General features: G+C 41.0%; 1 protein-coding gene across 1 annotated transcript in view; it reads right to left on the bottom strand.

The window, feature by feature from the left end:
* MRC1 (mannose receptor C-type 1) overlaps positions 1-18,509 on the bottom strand; it is a 119,300-nt gene that overhangs the window by 46,291 nt on the left and 54,500 nt on the right. The window contains 5 exon segments of the mRNA XM_047755025.1: positions 841-1,040; positions 4,189-4,337; positions 7,615-7,730; positions 15,016-15,126; positions 17,081-17,238. Of these exon segments, the coding sequence (XP_047610981.1) occupies positions 841-1,040; positions 4,189-4,337; positions 7,615-7,730; positions 15,016-15,126; positions 17,081-17,238 (734 nt within the window).

Genomic DNA, 18,509 nt, shown 5'->3' with positions numbered 1-18,509 from the left:
CATGGGGCGAGATTGCGGATTGGTTCATCAATTCACTTAGCTCGAAGCTTGGGCTCCAAGAACAAAGTCAAAAAGGGAGACCATAGGATCACATCACTCATTTTCATTAAGATCAAAAAGGCATGTGGGAGTTCCCAGGCAGTCTAGCAGTTAGGATTTAGCGCTGACACCTGCTACAACCTTGGTTTTCATCCCTGGTCTGGGAACTGAGACCCCACATCAAGCTGTAGCATGATAAAAACAAGTGTGAGCTCAGACTAGAGTGAGAAGCATGGGAGAGAGAAAAGATGCCAAGAGGAGGAGGTGATGAAGGCAAAGCAGGCGAAGAAAGGCAGCTTTGAGTTGCATTTGTTGGTCTAAATGCAACTGGTCCTCAGCAGCCACCCAAAGAGAGCTTTTTAAAGAAAACAGACCCCCCACACTCCCTTCCCGATCAATAAAATCAGAATTTCCACAGGTGGAGCCTGGGTACTGGTTTTGTTTTGTTTTTAATTTTATTCGAGTAGAGTTGACTGACAATGTATTAGTTTCAGGTGTGTAGCAAAGGGAATCCATCATACATATATATATATCCATTCTTTTTACCCATATGGGTTATTACAAACTATCGAGTAGATTTCCCTGTGCTATACAGTAGGTCCTTGTTAATTATCTATTTTATACAGTAGTGCATATATGTTATTCCCACCTGCCCAATTCCTCCCTCCCTGCAACAGTTCACCAATGGAAACCAAAAGATTGGTTTTGAAATCTGTGAGTTTGTGTCTGTCTTTTGTTAGGGTGATTCTTTAGGCCAAAGCGTATTCCAAAGTCTTTAAGAGCTTAGCAGTGGCTGCTTACCTTGAAACACAAGCTTGTTTTACTGGAAGTGCCCCAGTCCTCTGGGCATTTGGGTTCAGGGGTTGTTGTGGGCTCCGGTGGGCGAGTTACTCCTTCCGCCCAGTGTTTGCACACAAATTTGTTCTTTTCTTCACATCTCAAAACATCCCATAAGCCCCCAGCAACCCCAGTCCTCATGGCAACACACCCTGCTTTCCGTCCTGCAGGTGACAAAGTAGAATTCACTCAACAGGTGACACAGCGAAAGCCGGCCATGCTCACAGAAGAGAGTTCAAATCTGAATGTCACGTTGTGTGACGAAATCTACACATGATGAGATAACACAGAGATCCTGAAGACTTTAGCAAGTGATATGTGCTATTTTTCTTTTTCTTTTTTGGCCACCCCACAGCATATGGAGTTGCCAGGCAAGGGATCAGATCTGAGCGGTAGTTGCGACCCATGCTGCAGCTAAGGAAATGCTGGATGCTTTAACCCACTGGGCCGGGCTGGGGATCGAACCTGCATCCTGGCGCTGCACGGATGCTGCTAATCGCAGTGCACCACAGCAGGAACTCTGACTTGTGCTATTTTTGAAACATTATTTACCTTTCATTTCTGTCGCCTGTGTCCCCAACTGAATTATCATCTCGAATGTCAGGGATTTGGTAACATTTAGCCTTTCTAACATCTGGCCAGTTGCCCCCCTCCCATAGACATTTAATGATACAACATCTTTAGTATGATAAAATTTACCATAATGACAAATACAATGGTTTTCTGATGTTTCTTTCCTTTTAAAACGAAAAAATAAGATTCGTTTCTTCCCTTCCCCCAGGGTCCATGTAGATATTCCAGAACAGAAATTTTTTAGACTTCAAAATGAGACCCGCCTGAGCTTAAGATTTTACATCAGTTATGCAACTAATCCAAGCTCACTTCCTCATCAGAAAGATGCAGTAAAATGCAAGTATCACTACCTCCCTGACAGAGTTGTGGTGCGTGCCAGCTTTAATGGATAAAAAGAGTACATAAGATAAAAAGAGACTCTACCAAGCTTCACAGTCTATAATTTTCCAATCATGCATGATGATGTCATGATTATGTCAAAATCATAATTAACTAAGAGCTTTGAAAACATTAGGATTCCTGCTGCTAAAATGAGCTAATATATTATTGTTCTTTAAAAGACAGTAAGTGTTTAGAAGTAACTCTCAGAGTTCCCATCGTGGCTCAGTGGTTAATGAACCCAACTAGCATTCATGAGGATGCAGATTCAGTCCCTGGCCTTGCTCAGTGGGCTGAGGATCTGGTATTGCCATGAGTTGTGGTGTAGGTCGCAGACGTGGCTTGGATCCCGAGTTGCTATGGCTGTGGTGTTGGCCAGCAGCTACAGCTCTGATTGTGCTCCTAGCTTGGGAACCTCCATATGCTGGGGATCCAGCCCTAAAAAGACAAAAAGACACACACACACCAAAAAAAAAAAAAAAAAGAAGAAGAAGAAGAAGAAGAAAAAGTAACTCTCAAAGTTCTGGGCAGGTACCTCTTTCCCAAAAATGTTTTCTCTATTTTCTCTAAAGTCACTAATTCCCTATGGCTCTGCTTTGATGCATTTTTATTCCCTAAGGACATTCCAAGATTAATCTCTCAGAATCCTACTGCTAAATGATCACTACCAGCAATGTTAAGGAGTTTTGGCTGGAGAGTAAGAATCACCACTGTTACCAATATTAAAAAAAAGAAAGTGTGTCCTCAGCTCTTAATATGCTTCCCTTTTCTTTAAAAATAAACTGAGGAGCTCCCAATGTGTCTCAGCAGGTTACAAACCCGACTAGTATCCATAGGATGTGGGTTCAATCCCTGGCCTCACTCAGTGGGTTACAGATCTGGCAGTGCCACGAGCTGTGGTGTAGGTCACAGAGGTGTCTCAGATCTGGTGTTGCTGTGGCTGCAGTGTAGGCCAGCAGCCGCAGCTCAGATTCAACCCCTAGCCTGGAAACTTCCACATGCTGCAGGTGCAGCCCTGAAAAAGAAAAAAAGAAAAAAAAACCCTGAAATCCTACTATTTTTCAGGCTTATGATTTTTCAATAAACAAAAATCACACTATCCAAACTACTGATCTATTTTCCTTATTGACAGCTGAGAATACAAATTCAAGGAACTTCTGAAGATTAGGACTTATTAGGCCAAGGGGTAAGTTCATGCACTTAGCTATATTACTCCTGCTTTACCTTAGCTTTTTATCCAGGCACAATGAAAAACATGCTATAAAAGATGTATTTCCCGAGTAGGCTCATGCTGAATTATGTCACAGGCTGTGACACCAGTGCGTCGAGAAAGCAAAGACTCTTTCAGAGTCTATTTCGGAAACTGTTCATTAAAGAAGGCAAATCAAAATATAGAGGGAGGATGATGTTACTGCAAACAGCACAGATTTGGGAATTTCAAAGATGAGTCTGAATCCATGCTCGGAAGATTTCTAGTCACAAAAGTTTTCCAAGTCCTAGTTTACACTTTGTCTTTACCATGAGGGTACTAAGCTTATCTTGTTGGTTTCTTATACAGAGAAAAGACAATCCAGGGCATAAAAAGGACTAACCAGGGTGGCCCGTTCAAGATGTAGAAATAAGGAGTGTCCCCTAAGCGCTAATCTTGCTGCACCATTGAAGCCCAGTCCTATTTCTATTCATAGATGCACTGAAAAGTTTTATACCCCTTGAAGACAGTTTTAAGTTTTCAGAAATAAGTGAACTATGTGGGATCTTTGGGACTATGTGGGATTTCATTTATATCTCATAAAGATTTCAGTTGGAGCCGTATCAGATAACCCAGCAGTTTTCTCTTCCTTTTGTCCTTAGATAATTCCCAACAAATGAGAACATTTTTAAAAGAAGAAGAAAAAAACAAAAAGATAATGAAATATACAATAATAAAATTTGGGGAGTTCCCGTCGTGGCTCAGTGGTAATGAACCTGACTGATATCCATGAGGATGCAGGTCTGATCCCTAGCCTCACTCAGTGGGTTGGGGCTCTGATGTTGCCATGAGCTGTGGTGTGGGTTGCAGACTTGGCTCAGATCTGGTGGTGCTGTGGCTGTGGTGTAGACCGGCAGCTGAAGCTCCAATTTGACCCCTAGCCTGGTAACTTCCATATGCTGCAGGTGTGGCCCTAAAAAGACAGACACACAGACAGATAGATAGATGAATAGATATAAAGAAGCAAATAAGTAAGTAAATAAATAAACAGAATTTTAAAAGCACAATTCACTTACATAAGTCTGTTGGGAAAAGTACATGAAGGAATCACAGGCTTAGCCCGATGGACATGTTGAGGGAATGCAAACCCAAGACCAAAGCCCGACACATACCTGGCATATCTGTATTCCAGTGGGTGAACTGAACCCCTTCTGCAATGGTCCATTGAAAGGTCCCTTTGTTCTGTACATCTGAAAGTCCTGTCCAGAAATATCTTTCAGGCCTCAATCCAACCAAACTAGTCAGAAAGGCTTGTTCATATCTAAAATAATAATAATTTATTAATTAAAAAATAAATAAAAAATAAAAATAGTAGTTCCTGTTGTGGCTCCGAAGGTTAAGGACCCAACATTGTCTCTATGAGGATGTAGGTTTGATCCCTGGCCTCCCTCAATGGGTAAAGGATCCAGTGTTGCTGCAAGCTGCGCTGTAGCTTATAGATACGGCTCGGATCTGGCGTTGCTATGGCTGTGGTGTAGGCCGGCAGCTGCAGCTCTGATTCCACCCCAGCACAGGAACTTCCATATGCCGCAGGTGCAGCCGTAAAAATAAATACATAAATAAAGAAATACAAAATTAAATTTTAGAAAAATGTGAATTTCTCTAACTTAAAAACTGTTATTGTAGTATGGCTGACTTACAATGTGTTGGTTTCAGGTGTGCAGCAAAGTGAATTAGTTATACATATATGTATATTCATTCTTTTTTCCCATGTAGGTTACTACAGACTATCTCAATTGTATGCCTGGCTATGATTTAGTTGGCAATTCGAACCTATTATGTTTTATTTTTATGTCATTTAAATTATGCCCATCCTGACTAAGGAAAAGATGACATTATGAAGCAAAAATATCATGCAGCTGATTGAATAAAATCATTCACATGCAACCAAACCATTTCTCTCTATTGCTCACCAGCCCTTCTGCCCCTCTCAAAATATGAGAACTCTGAAAACGCAAAGGAGAAACTATAGCCTTTTAAAATGACATCGTTTAAAAATCAGTCCACTTTTCAAATATCCACATGCTCTACACAATTCTTGGTTAAGTAGGTTGAGAAGCTGCAACATTATCAAGTATAACACAATCACAAAATCCTTGTGGTTTTTCCCCCCTCAATTTCCATCTCATATCTCTCTCAGCTCTGCAACAGAAGAGAAAATCATCAAGAGAGAAGCTGAAATTCAATCTCTAGAAGGAACTGGGAGTAGAATCACAAATTCCAACACTTCCTCTCCCTCTGCATCTTGTCCTTCAATTTGGTGCAATCTGGTAATAATACAATGTGGTTAGTAAAGCAAAGTTGGTCTTAAGTGACAAATAGAAAATGACGCAGCAACATACGCACAATTCTCTCATTGGAGCAAAAGAAAAGGGGTGTCCACAGTTTCCAGGTAAGAAGGGGGGTGCAGATGACTCAAGAGGGGGAAATGGAGAGAAAGCCGCAATACCAGAACATTTGTTTGACCCCAGTCTAAACGATTTCATTCCCTAAATCAAACAAACCAAAAAGAAAAAATTAAATTAAATTAAAAAATAAAGAAGAGAGAAAAGGAACCAGCTCAAATGTTCTTAAACATCAAAAAACTAAACTGAACCACAGAGTGGGTGAGTTCCTGAACAAACGGATCACAGAAAACACATAAAGAAAAGGAAGCCCAGGAAGTTCCCTGGTGGATCAGTGGGTAAAAGATCCAGCCCTGCCACAGCTGTGGGGCAGGTCTCAACTGTGGCATGGGTTCGAACCCTGGCCCAGGAACTTCCGCATGCTGCCACTGTGACCAAAACAAAACAGAACAACAACAACAACAACAAAACTGCAGCAAACCTGAAATAGAAAACATAGGCACATTTCTTGTAGCAAACTCAAAGATCAACAGTACAGATCAGCGAGTTCCCAATGTGGATCAGTGATTAATGAATCTGACTAGCATCCATGAGGGTTCAATCCCTCGTGGGTTAAGGATCCAGTGTTGCTGTGAGCTGTGGTGTAAGTCACAGACATGGCTCAGATCCCTCATTGCTGTGGCTGTGGTGTAGGCCAGCAGCTACAGCTCTGATCCACCCCCCGGCCTGGGAACTTCCATATTCCTTGGGTGCAGCCCTAAAAAGACAAAAGGCAAAAAAAAAAACAGTACAGATCAAAAGATGCTCCCAGGATACTTATGTGCAGCTGACTTCCTGTCACAAGATAAAAATTATCTATGTTCTGATCTTCAGATGGTAGCATTGTATCAGAATGTTACAATGTATTAGACATCCAATTATCCATGAAAAAAGAATGTGGACATAAAGTTCTCTTATAAAGACTATTCAAATTCTATGACATTTTTCATTTTATCAAAGAATTTTTATCATCAATAGCATCCTCTACACTTTATTGGGTCTGCCTTGAATGGCAAATAAATATAACTTACTGTAGTAAAGCTCAATAATTTTTACCTGTTTACTCCAAATCAAACAGACATTTTAAAAAATCTATTTTAAGTGTCTTCTGTGCCTGATCTAGTACTTTGTAAAAAGTAGAAGAAAGTAAATACAGAGTTCCCTGGTGGCCTCGTGGTTAAGGATCTGGTATTGTCACTACTACGGCTTAGATCACTGCTGTGGTACAGGTTATCCCTGGCCTTGGAAATTCTGTAAGGCACAGATGTGGCCAAAAATAAAAAATAAAATCTTAAAAGTAAATACTAAAATCGCAAAGAAGAATGGGATTCTAGTGGATAAAATTTACATAAAAACCTCTCTGTCCACATCATTTTCTGGCCCTATTAGTCTAGCAAACCAAGCAAAGAAAGAAGACTGGAAAGATTTAATAAAATATTCAATAAATCCCTCCACCTTTTTTTGTTGCTGGAGGTGGTAGTAAAGATAGAAAGTGAGATTTTGGGGGGGGGGTTTTTTGCTTTTTTTTTTAAGGGCCGCATGTGCAGCATGTGGAAGTTCCCAGGCTCGGGGTCAAATTGGAGCTGCAGCTGTCGGCCTGCTGGGATCCAAGCCACATCTGGGACCTACACAGCAACTCATGGCAACACTGGATACTGAACCCAAATCCTCGTGGATACTGGTTGGGTTCATTACCTCTGTGCTACAAGAGGAACTCCCGGAAAGTGAGATGACAAATTTTACTTACCTTTTCTGCTTTAAAAAATTTGAGGTCTACTACATTTTTTAAAAAGTTAAACCTATAAACAACATTTACCAGCGTATTAGCAAATGGTTCTAAAAATTATTTTATGGTACTAAAAGCAGCAAAATAGTGTTTGCAATGAAGAATCCAAACAAAAATATTTCTTTTTTTCTCTTTGTTTTTGTTTTTGTCTTGTTTGTTTTTCGTTTTTGCTTTTGGCTGAGCCTAGAGGATGTAAACGTTCCTGGACCAGGGATCAAACCTGCACCACAGCAGTGACAACGCCAGATACTCAAGCTGCTTCAAGACTGAATGTCATTTCCTCAGAAATGGAGAGCACATACCGATCGTCTTTTCTGGAAATGTTTCATTATCGGACGTATTTTAAGAAAATTTAAACCCTTGCGTACCTGTCTTCAACAGTTGTGAGGTAAGCCTTCTCATTTTCACAGGTTTGGTTTGCTTCTGCAAACGTCGAAAGTGTGTGTCCAATCAAATAGCAGTAGAAACCATGTCTTTTCCAGCCCTGTTAATGTTACCAAGCAGATTATCATGCATCTTTATGACAGCACATTAATCATTCCTCTTCATGACACACAAGTCCATAAACAATAGACGTATATAAAGAACACAAATATGAATAATTTGGCATGCGACGAACATAATTTATGTGAATAGAGTAAACAGAAGTGCATTGTTCCTCAGGTGACAAATTATGACACCAAGTGGAGGTGGGGAAGTTTCCTCAATGTCTTTTTTTTTTTTAATTTTACTGAAGGAGAGTTGATTTATAATGTTGTGTTCATTTATGCTGTATAGCAAAGTGACTCAATTATATATATAAACATGTTCTTTTTTTTTTTTTTTTTTTTGCTTTTTTGCCTTTTTAGGGCCATGCCCGTGGCATATGGAGGTTCCCTGGCCAGGGGTCAATCAGAGCTGCAGCTGCCAGTGTACACCAGAGCCACAGCAACGCAGGGCCCGAGCCACATCTGTGACCTACACCACAGCTCACGGCAACGCTGGATCCTCAACCCACTGAGCAAGGCCAGGGATTGAACCTGCAACCGCATGGTTCCTAATTGGATTCATTTCTGCTGTGCCACAATGGGAACTCCTAAACCCATATTTTTTTTTAGGTTCTTTTCCATTATAGTTTATCACAGGATATTGAATACAGTTCCTTGTGCAACACTGTAGGGCCCTGTTGTTTATATCCAAACTATAGTCTCTCAACTTCTGAGGCAACTTCCAACAAAAACGATTTAGGAAATGTTTACTGAAGAGACATTTGCACAAAATGGTTAGTCACAGTTTTAGAAGAGGTAACCAGAGGAAATAATTTGCAGAATAATAGGGCTCATTACACACACTGAGACTAGTCATAGATGGTGAGTATAAATAAAGCTGGATCGTCTGGTCTCAGGACAGTACTTACCAAGCTTCTGGTAACATGATTTGGTGTGGTTCCTCCTCTACACTTCAAATTCACAGAAATGCTAAATAAAAACCTACTGGAGTTTTGTTGTGGCTCAACAGTTAAGAACCCAACTGGTATCCATGAGGATGCAGGTTAGATCCCTGGCCTCACTCAGAGGGTTAAGGATCCCGCATTGCCATGAGCTGTGGTGTTGGTCGCAGACTTGGTTCCAATCCCATGTGTCTGTGGCTATGGTGTAGGCCAGCAGCTACAGCTCTGATTTGACCCCTAGCCTGGGAACTTCCACATTGCACAGGTGTAGCCTTAAAAAGAAAAAAAAAGAAAAGAAGACAGAAAATACATACTAAAGTTTGAGAGAGAAAGAAGGGGAAAGCTCCTGATTTTGAAAGTAAATAGTAGAAAAAACTGGAACGGAAAATGCTCAAGCTGAGATGGTGGTTGCCCAGCCATGCGTCAGACTCAGATGAAGGTCGTGGAGTCCAGGGACTGGAGAATGAATGTCCACACACATCAGATATTTGCCATCAGCCCCCCTGAGGCAGAGAGACAAAACTGAAATCCTCACATCAAGATGATACCCACTGGAGTGCCCCTCGTGGCACAGCAGAAACAAATCTGACTAGGAACCATGAGGTTGTGGGTTCCATCCCTGGTCTCGCTCAGTGGGTTAATGATCCGGTGTTGCCGTGAGCTGTGGTGCAGGTCACAGACACAGCTCGGATCTGGCGTTGCTATGGCTGTGGCATAGGTTGGCAGCTGTAGCTCCGATTCAACCCCTAGCGGGGGAACCTCCATATGCTGCAGATGTGGGCCCCCCCCCCTCCAAAAAAAGATGATACCCACTAAAGGTAGCTCCTCTGTGAAATGAGAGCAAGAAAGTTCCACCCAAAGAACCAGGAAAGGACAGATATTCTTGTCACCTGCCCAGGATTCTGGACACAGGAAGAAAAAAATTCTTCTGTGTGAAAATAAAGACTAAGAGTGTGCCATAGATGGGTGTGGGTCCCAACTTTGGGTTACCTACACTGTGTGAGAATCTACAGCCCACCCCCCCCAAAAAAAATAAAACATGGTCTACAAGGAACTCCCTTGTGGCACAGTGGGTTAAGAATCTGACTGCAGCAGCTCAGCTCACTGTGGAGGCATGGGTTCAATCCCCAGAGGATCAGGCATTACCATAGGTGCAGTGTAGGTTGCAGCTATGGCTCAGATTTAATCCCTGGCCCAGGAACTTCTATATGCCATGGGTGCAACCATTAAAAAAATAAAAAACAGTAAACAATTTTAAAAAAATGGTCTACAAAAGGACAATTTTGCAGGCACTTTGAGAAATAAAATACAAAACCACAAAACAGAAATATTTCCACAATCCAGGTCTTGCAAGACAATGGCATTTGAGGGTTGGAATAGGAATGGGGATGAATTCACAATCAAAAATTACAAGCCAGGTGAGAAAAATGTTTTAAGGGAGAGTCAATAGTTTCACATAATAAAGCAATCTGGAAAATAAAAATAAAAATAAGCATGTTGACTTGATTTAAGAGACAAAAGAACAGAATCAATAATGAAAGATCAAAATTCTGTGAACAAAGAACAAGAGGATTCAGGTGTTCCCACCGTGGATCAGAGGTAACAAATCTGACTAATATCCATGAGGATGCGGGTTCAATCCCTGGCTTTGCTCAGTGGGTTAAGGATCCAGTGCTGCCATGATCTGCGGTGTAGGTCGCAGATGCGGCCTGGATACCACGTTGCTATGGCTGTGGCGGAAGCCAGCACTGTGGCTCTAATACGACTCCTAGCCTGGGAACCTCCATATGCTGCGAGTATAGCCCAAAGAAAGACCACAAAATAAATACATAAATAATGGAAAGATACAAATCCCTAAAATGAAGAAACCCACAGGGACCAATGAGACAAATCCAAGTCTCCCACAGACGTGGAGAACAGACTTGTGGTTGCCAAGGGGGAGGGAAAAGGGTGTGAGGGATGGAGGTTTGGGGTTAGTAGATGCAAACGATTCCATTTAGAATGGATAAGCCCTGAGGTCCTGCTGTACAGCACAGGGAATTACATCCAGTCTCTTAGGAAAGGCCAAAATAGAAGATAATATAAGAAAGGGAATGTATACATATGTATGACTGGGTCACTCTGCTGTACAACAGAAATTGGTGCAACACTGTAAATCAACTATACTTTAATAAAAAAATTCAAATCTCAACACACTATACCATAGATAAAGAGAAGATCTTAAAATCAGAGAGAAAACATAGAGTACCCACTTGGAAAAAAAAATAAGTCTAATATGAATTCCAGAGGCAAAAACCAAGTCCAGGAGGAAATGCAATCATATTCAACCTGCTGTCAGAGAAGAGCTATTAATCTAAACAACCTAAATGCTAAAACAACCTACCTAAGTTACTATGCAGGGTAAAGGTGAGCTCATGACACTTTCAGACAAAGACTTGGAGTTTTCCACTCCCAAATCCCAGTGAAAGAACTTCTCAAAGGGTTACTTTGGCAAGAAAGTAAAGTCGAGAAGAATCAATGGGCTAAGCGTCTATGCCGAGAGAAGTGGACAAATGTCAGTAAATCAGGTCTAACTTTGTGCTGGGGGTGGAAAGTTAAAAAACGGAAGAGTCATAAGATCTGTAGTTTAGTTAACAGTATTGTATCCATGCCAGCTCCCTGTTATGACCATGTACTCTGGTGAGATAAGATGCTATCAGTGGCGGAAGCAGAGTAGATGATACAGGCGAATTCTCGGTATTCTTTTTTCAACTTCTTGTCACACTAACATCTCTCAAAATTTTAAAAAGTTTAAATGTTTAAGTGGAACAGCAATGCCCATTTTGCTCAGGAGGCAGAGAGAGAGATTAGGTAACTTCAAGTCAGGAGGGCATGTTAAAAACATAAAGTTAACCATTTTCAAAAATAGGAGTAAGAATGTATCATTTCCAGACCTGGAGAGGAGGAAAATAGGATAAAGATATTCAGTAGAACCAAGGCAATGCACACAAAGAGAAAAAAGAAAGAAAACAGAACGGTCAACAAAATAAAGCCCATAATAATATGGTAGAAGCAAATCCAAGTTAATTGGTATGCAAAACAAATCTAAACTCATGGGTTTACTGGTAAAAAGCCAGAGTTCCTTAATTAGATTAAAAGTGAAAATGCAGATATATATTTACAAAAGCCATTCCTAAATATAACAACACAGAATGATTAAAAGCAATCAGCTGGAAAAAAAGAAAAAAAAAAAGAGATGCCAGGGAAATACCAAGCAAAAGACAGCTTCTGTTGCAATATTAACATTATTTAAAACTGACCTTATGAAAAAAATATTATTATGAATGAAGAAAAAAATACATAATTAAAGAACTGATACACCAGGAAGATACAATACAGTATAGAAGATAGTATGAAAAAAAAAAGACTATACATATATGTATGACTGGGTCACTTTGTTGTACAACAGAAATTGAAGGAACATTGTAAATCAAATATATTTAATTAAAAAACTTGATAGAATTGCAAGCAGAATATTTTGTCAAGCAGGAAAAACATTAGGAGTATAGAATATCTGGATAATATAATTGCTAAGTTTTATCTAGTCAACATATATAGACCCCTAAACCTCCAAACCAAAGATCCATCTGTTCAAGCACAGATGGAATATTTATAAAAACTGACTATGAACGAGATAACGAAGAAAATCTCAACAGCAACAAAAACTATGTGAGCAAAATATAGTGAAATTAAAATCACTAGCACCTCCCAGCTAATTAGAAACTAAAACACAAACAACACCCTTATTAATCAAACACACTTCTAAATAATTCATGGGTGCAAAAAAATCTTAACAGAAATAGAAATATTTAGAACTGAATCGTGGGAGAACACTACATAACAAAACTTGATGGCTGGTCCATGGTTTCAATTCCACCTTATACTCCTGTAAGCACTTTTTTTTTTTTTTTTTTTTTTAAGGGCCACACCCGAGGCATATGGAGGTTCCCAGGCTAGGGGTCAAATTGGAGCTGTAGCCACCAGCCTACACCACAGCCACAGCCACACCAGATCTGAGCCACATCTGTGACCTACACCATAGCTCATGACAACACCAGATCCTTAATCCACTGAGCAAGACCAGGGATTAAGCCTGCATCCTAATATCCTAAAGGATGCTAGTCAAATTGGTTTCCCCTGAGCCCCGACGGGAACTCCCTCTAAGCATTTTACAATACATTCACTTGAATGCTATATCCATTAATTCCACCATCTAAAGCTCCTGGTGGTCCCTTTTACAATTTTGCATTTTAAAGTCATCTATGGGATTCCTAATCAACCTGAAAAGGGGGACTTCCATATAGAGCAGATTTACAATTGCATCTGCCAGACACCTAGGAATATTTGCAACTCGGGACCATTTCATATTAATTTCTTAGATCAAATTTCACACACAGGTAGCAGTAAGTTGAAAACGGAATCCCAGACCTTTATGATAGAAGGTCTGTAGCTTTGAATTCTCAAAAATACCCCGATACCAAGCACTCAGGCCCAAACCCCCCAAAATTGTTATATTAGCTTCCTTTGCTGGCAAACAGGTTTTGTTCATTTGTTTGTTTGTTTTAGTGTTCTCAGTGATTTGAGGACATCACTGCCTACAGCATGTGTTTTTAAACTGGTCAGATTAATATCTCTCAGTTTTTGCTTCCTCTCTTTTCCAATTAGAAATGTAATACTTATCTTTTAAGATCATTGAGAGCATAGGAACCACACTCAACAAGTATCAGTTGGCTGATATTTTATTTTTATGACTAACCTCATGATTAAATAGGATTTTATAAGAAATTGTGGATATCGACAATTAATAGAAATGTATACATATAATTTTGATTGCACAGAAGTAATAAAATTTGTTGATTGGTTTATTATGTAATTTTCTATAAGTATGTATTTATGATAACATACAATATCTCTTAGATACGCATATGATTAAACACAGAGTATGTAAGTGTCCTGGCAGAGAAACCAGCAGCGAAAGGGTGATGAATTGGGAGCAGGAGATGTGGGTTCTAGCCTTGCCTCTGTATGACTCCAAAAAAGGTATCGTTTCTCTGGACTGAAATTTCCAGAAGGTAACAATTAAAAGGGCGATTTCGATCGTCACAAAGATCCTTCGTCTCTCTCACGGTCTGCGATCTTTCTGTGCTTGTGCTATTTTTCTTTATGGTTTCATTGTTCAGTACACAACTATGTCTCAAAAATTCTGGATGTGATCACAACCTGACTCTCTTGGAAAGAGAAACTCAGTTTCTATTTTATTTTTATCCACGAGAAGTGAGAAAGGAAAAAAGAGGAAGACAGGCAACTCAGCAATCAAACAGGAAAATCATCACCATAGCCCCATACTTTTGTAGCTTCTTTAGCCTTTTAGAAACTGCTCCACAGGAATCACTTCCTTTTTAATTTTTTTAAAATTTTTAAATTTTAATTTTAATTTTGTGTCTTTTGGGGGCCACCTTTGAGACATATGGAAGTTCCCAGGCTGGGGGTTGAATCAGAGCAGTAGCTGCTGGCCTGCACCACAGCCACAGCAACGTGGGATCCGAGCCATGTCTGCAACCTTCACCACAGCTCGCCGGATCGTTTAACCCACTGAGCGAGGCCACGAATCGAACCTGCATCCTCATGGATACTGGTCGGATTCATTACCACTGAGCCACGAGAAGAACTCCAGGAATCGTTTCCTTTAACGTCAACGAAAGAGAAGGCCTGCAGGCCTGCGGGGAGGTAATACTAACTGCGGTGCAGATGAGGTTGGAGCACAACAGGATTGGGTGACAGGACTTGGTTTAACTGAGTTACTACTACGTGCTGCTACCAGCTAGAGTGTAGACTTCCTCCCTCCCAATGCAGGGATCTCCTGAAAAGAATCCCCACCAGAAACAGGCTCACAGAAATATTATAAATAGAACCAGTGACTAAGGATCCTTTGCTATCAATTACTGGATGGGTCCCTGATGACCCATTGGGCCACAGACCACCAGTTCCTTGATGGCCTGCCTTAATCGCCCTACCCTCAGCAGGCTCTATGCAGTGTGTCATCTAACTGCCCGCTTTCTTTCCTCCAAGTCCCTTGACCTTCAGAAAGGAGCTACTGATCACATGGGTGCCAGGCAGAGAATACCCAAAGAAGGCTTGGGGGATAACAAGATACAAAATACTCACAGCACAGCACTGAATATTTAAACAGCCGAAGCATTTGGCTTCTAGAACAACGAAGGACTTTCACGGACAAAAATCAAGCCAAGGCTATCATGTCATATGTGCTGATGGGGAACCGTGCTGTGCATTCTGTACTCACCTTCCGGCAGCCTGTTTCCACTTCCACTCTTCCTGGAGTTTGGGCTTGTGATTTCATCTTGCAGATGTAGCCAAGAGGCCGTTCACAGGCCCTATCCGCCCAGTACCCATCCTGCCGAAAGCAGAGGAGAAAAAAAAAAAACACTTAATGAGGATCAGTTGTTTGACATTGATGATCTTTTCCCGTACTTGTGTCCCTGAAAAAGAAAACAAAGACTCGAGGTTATTCAGAGAAAAAGACATCTACGAAGAGGCAAGGTAAATGGCCATTTGACAAGGAGACTGGAAATCTGACTTTGGTGACAAAGATGCAACCAGAGACCGTAGCTGCAGGATGTGTTTGTATTCACTGTCAAGCCACTGTGGGATCTAGACAGAAACGAAAAATGCTTGTAAGCCCTTAAGTGTTGGTCCCCGCAGAAGGTTTGCAGGCAGCCTCCTCATCCATCCCTAGAGACAGCTGTTTTCAGGTTAACTGAGTACCTATAAAGCCATCCCGAAAGAACTCCTTTACGCAAGATGCTCAACCTGAAAACACACCTGGAGTCAGTCTTCTTTCCGCCCTTCTTCCTCTTTCTATTGATGAGCGTCCTCCCGGCATGAAGGTGCCATGTGTCAAATCTGCTTCCGGTTCCACCCTCTCCTCCTTCCTTAGAGATTTCGCATTAAAATGACCTCTCCTCTCCTTCCCTTACTTGCTCAATGCCTTGAAAAATGTTTTTTGGACTGTTGGCCTCTAATTCCTCATTTCTCGCTTGGTCTCCACCCACAGCCCTCTGGTACTCAACTCTTCAGCCAGGCTAACATTGATAAACCGAAGATCTGGTGTTGCTCCCCCCAAGCTAATGCATGTTATCTCACTGCTGGTGTTTTTCAAAATTCCCCACCCCTCTGCCACTAACCCCACACTTTCAACCATACTGGCCTTGGAGTTCTCTGTAAGAATGAGGCTCTCTGGTCTCCTCTTCCCAAGATACACGGTTGGCTGTTCCTTCAGTGATGTGCTCTCGCATTTTTTTCCTTTTTAAGGCCTCATCTGTGGCCCATGGAAGTTCCCAGGCTAAGGGTCAAATTGGAGCTGCAGCTGTGGTCTACACCACAAACACGGCATCACCAGATCTGAGCCGCATCTATGACCTATGCTGCAGCTTGTGGCAATGCTGGATCCGTAAACCACTGAGTGAGGCCAGGGATTGAACCCACATCCTCATGGACACTCTGTGGGTTCTCAAGCTTTCAACTTATCACCAAAAAAAACCCCAAAAAACAAAAACAATCAGGGGAGTTCCCTGGTGGCTGAGAGGTTAAGGATCCAGCATTGTCACTGCTATGATGCAGGTTTGATCCCTGGCCCAGGAACTTCTGCATGCCACAGACATAGCCAAAAAATAAATAAATACAAAATTTTTTTAAATGGCAATGACAAAAACAGGAGCTAATATTTATTGAACAATAAGTGTGGGCCGGGCACTGTGCATGTTCTATGCATTAACCCATTTACTCCTTCCACCCACCATGTGAACTGGATACAATTATTACACTCACTTCACAAACAAGGAGATAAGCCATCACTCAAAACCCAGCATTTTAACCACCATGTTCTTCATCTGTCAACAAAAGATAACTTGATGATATATTTCAGTCGCTAAAGTGACACTGAAGATACAGAAAGCTGTCTAAGCACAGATTCTAGGCTGTAGGACCCGAGGTAGGTCTAATGAGGTCTACAGCCACTCAGAGCTACCAGTTTAGGTGAACCAAAGTTCTGAATTGATTAGTCAAGCCGCATGAAGATATGGCACCACTAAGAACCAAGCATGGGAATAATATAGGCATTTGCTACCAGTTAATTTCATTTTTGAAAGTTTCTATCTGTTGCTTTCCTGGTCCTCTTGAAAATGTGAGTTTGCCAGACAATTGAGAATGACTCAAGAATTCCACTTCAACCTTGATCTATGTCAATTTAATAGAACAGAAACAACGGAAACTACGATAGCTAATAAGTGGGGCAGAAGGAAAATTTCCCCATGGCTTTGGCCAGATATGAGTAATTAAAGTTGTCTTACTTTGCCTTTCATCACCGCACAATCTTCCTGCCTGTTATTTTCATGGCTTGGTTCTCCAGGAAGCCACTTGGTGAAAGTTACAGGGGTGCCATCACTCCATTCAAAGTACATTTGAATCTTGATGTCATTTAAGCCAATCCATAACTCATCATTTGGCTCTAAACAGGAAGAAAAACAAAGAAGTGATTTACCCGAAGTTCTCTTTCCAAAGATCAAAAGGTTATCAAGAAAGGAAGCCGCCTTCTTTACCAAGAACTCCCTTATATTATATCTACCATAAAAGACCACCCTTTTGAGCGTTCATCTGATCTACATCTGTAGAGGGCGCTACCAACTACATTCCTGTTCTCAATTTTAATTTAAACAAGATTATGGTTACAAAGGGGAGGGTGGGGAGAGGGGATAGGCTGGGGCTTTGGGATTGGCATATGTGCACTGAGAGACATGAAAAGAGTGGCCAGTGGGGACCTGCGGGAGAGCACAGAAAACTCCACTCAAAATTCTGTGATCATCTATGTGGGGAAAGAATCTGAAAGAGAATGGATGTGTGTCCACGTATACCAATCACTTGGCTGTACAGCAGAAAGGATCGCGTTGTAAGTCACCTCTGCCACAACGTGTAAAAATTAAAAATAAAACAAAATGTGTAATGTATTCTTCTCACCGTGAAGAATGAAACCGAAGTAGGTCTATCATTACCCTCTATCACATGAAGCTGCTTTTTTGTTATAAATAATTTACCACATCAACCACACTCATGGTGCTGGAAATATGGTAGCTTATTGTTACCTCAACCTGTTTGTTAAATCTTACGAATGATTTAAAATAATAAAAATTTTAAAAATCCCTTCTCTTTTCCTGATGAGGTGGTTATCAAGAACATTTGAGGTGTTTCTATCAAAGCTTAATCACTGTAATAGAAGTGAAAATTATCTATACAGTGAGGAGATAAATAAACGTTAGAGTTGTGCTATCTCCTGGCATTTAGCACCGACTTATTAGTCTATAAATATAAATGAATCTGGCATCATTTTCACCAGGAAATACCTGAAAAACCCAAATGACAAAAAAAAAGTTAAAATAAAAACAACCAGGTATAAATATAAAAGGTGATCATTCTGTTTGGAAAGTCTATGAAGAGCATCATTGATTTTATCAGTTGTTATAATTCTAAAAATTCTAAATCGCATAAGTAAAAATGGGAGCACATTGAAGGCCTAGGAACTCATGGCTAAAATCATACACACCTCAGAGTTCCTGTTGTGGCTCAGCAATTTAAAACCCAACGAGTATCCATGAGGATACAGGTTCAATCCCTGGCTTCACTCAGTGGGTTAAGGATCCGGCGTTGCCGCAAGCCACAGTGTAGGTCAAGGATGCAGCTCAGATCTGGTGTTGCCATGGCTGTGGCGTAGGCCGGCACCCACAC

Source organism: Phacochoerus africanus, chromosome 12 (genome assembly GCF_016906955.1).
Source record: "Phacochoerus africanus isolate WHEZ1 chromosome 12, ROS_Pafr_v1, whole genome shotgun sequence".
In the NCBI taxonomy this organism is placed as follows: domain Eukaryota; kingdom Metazoa; phylum Chordata; class Mammalia; order Artiodactyla; family Suidae; genus Phacochoerus; species Phacochoerus africanus.
This window is presented reverse-complemented; position numbering and strand designations above follow the sequence as displayed.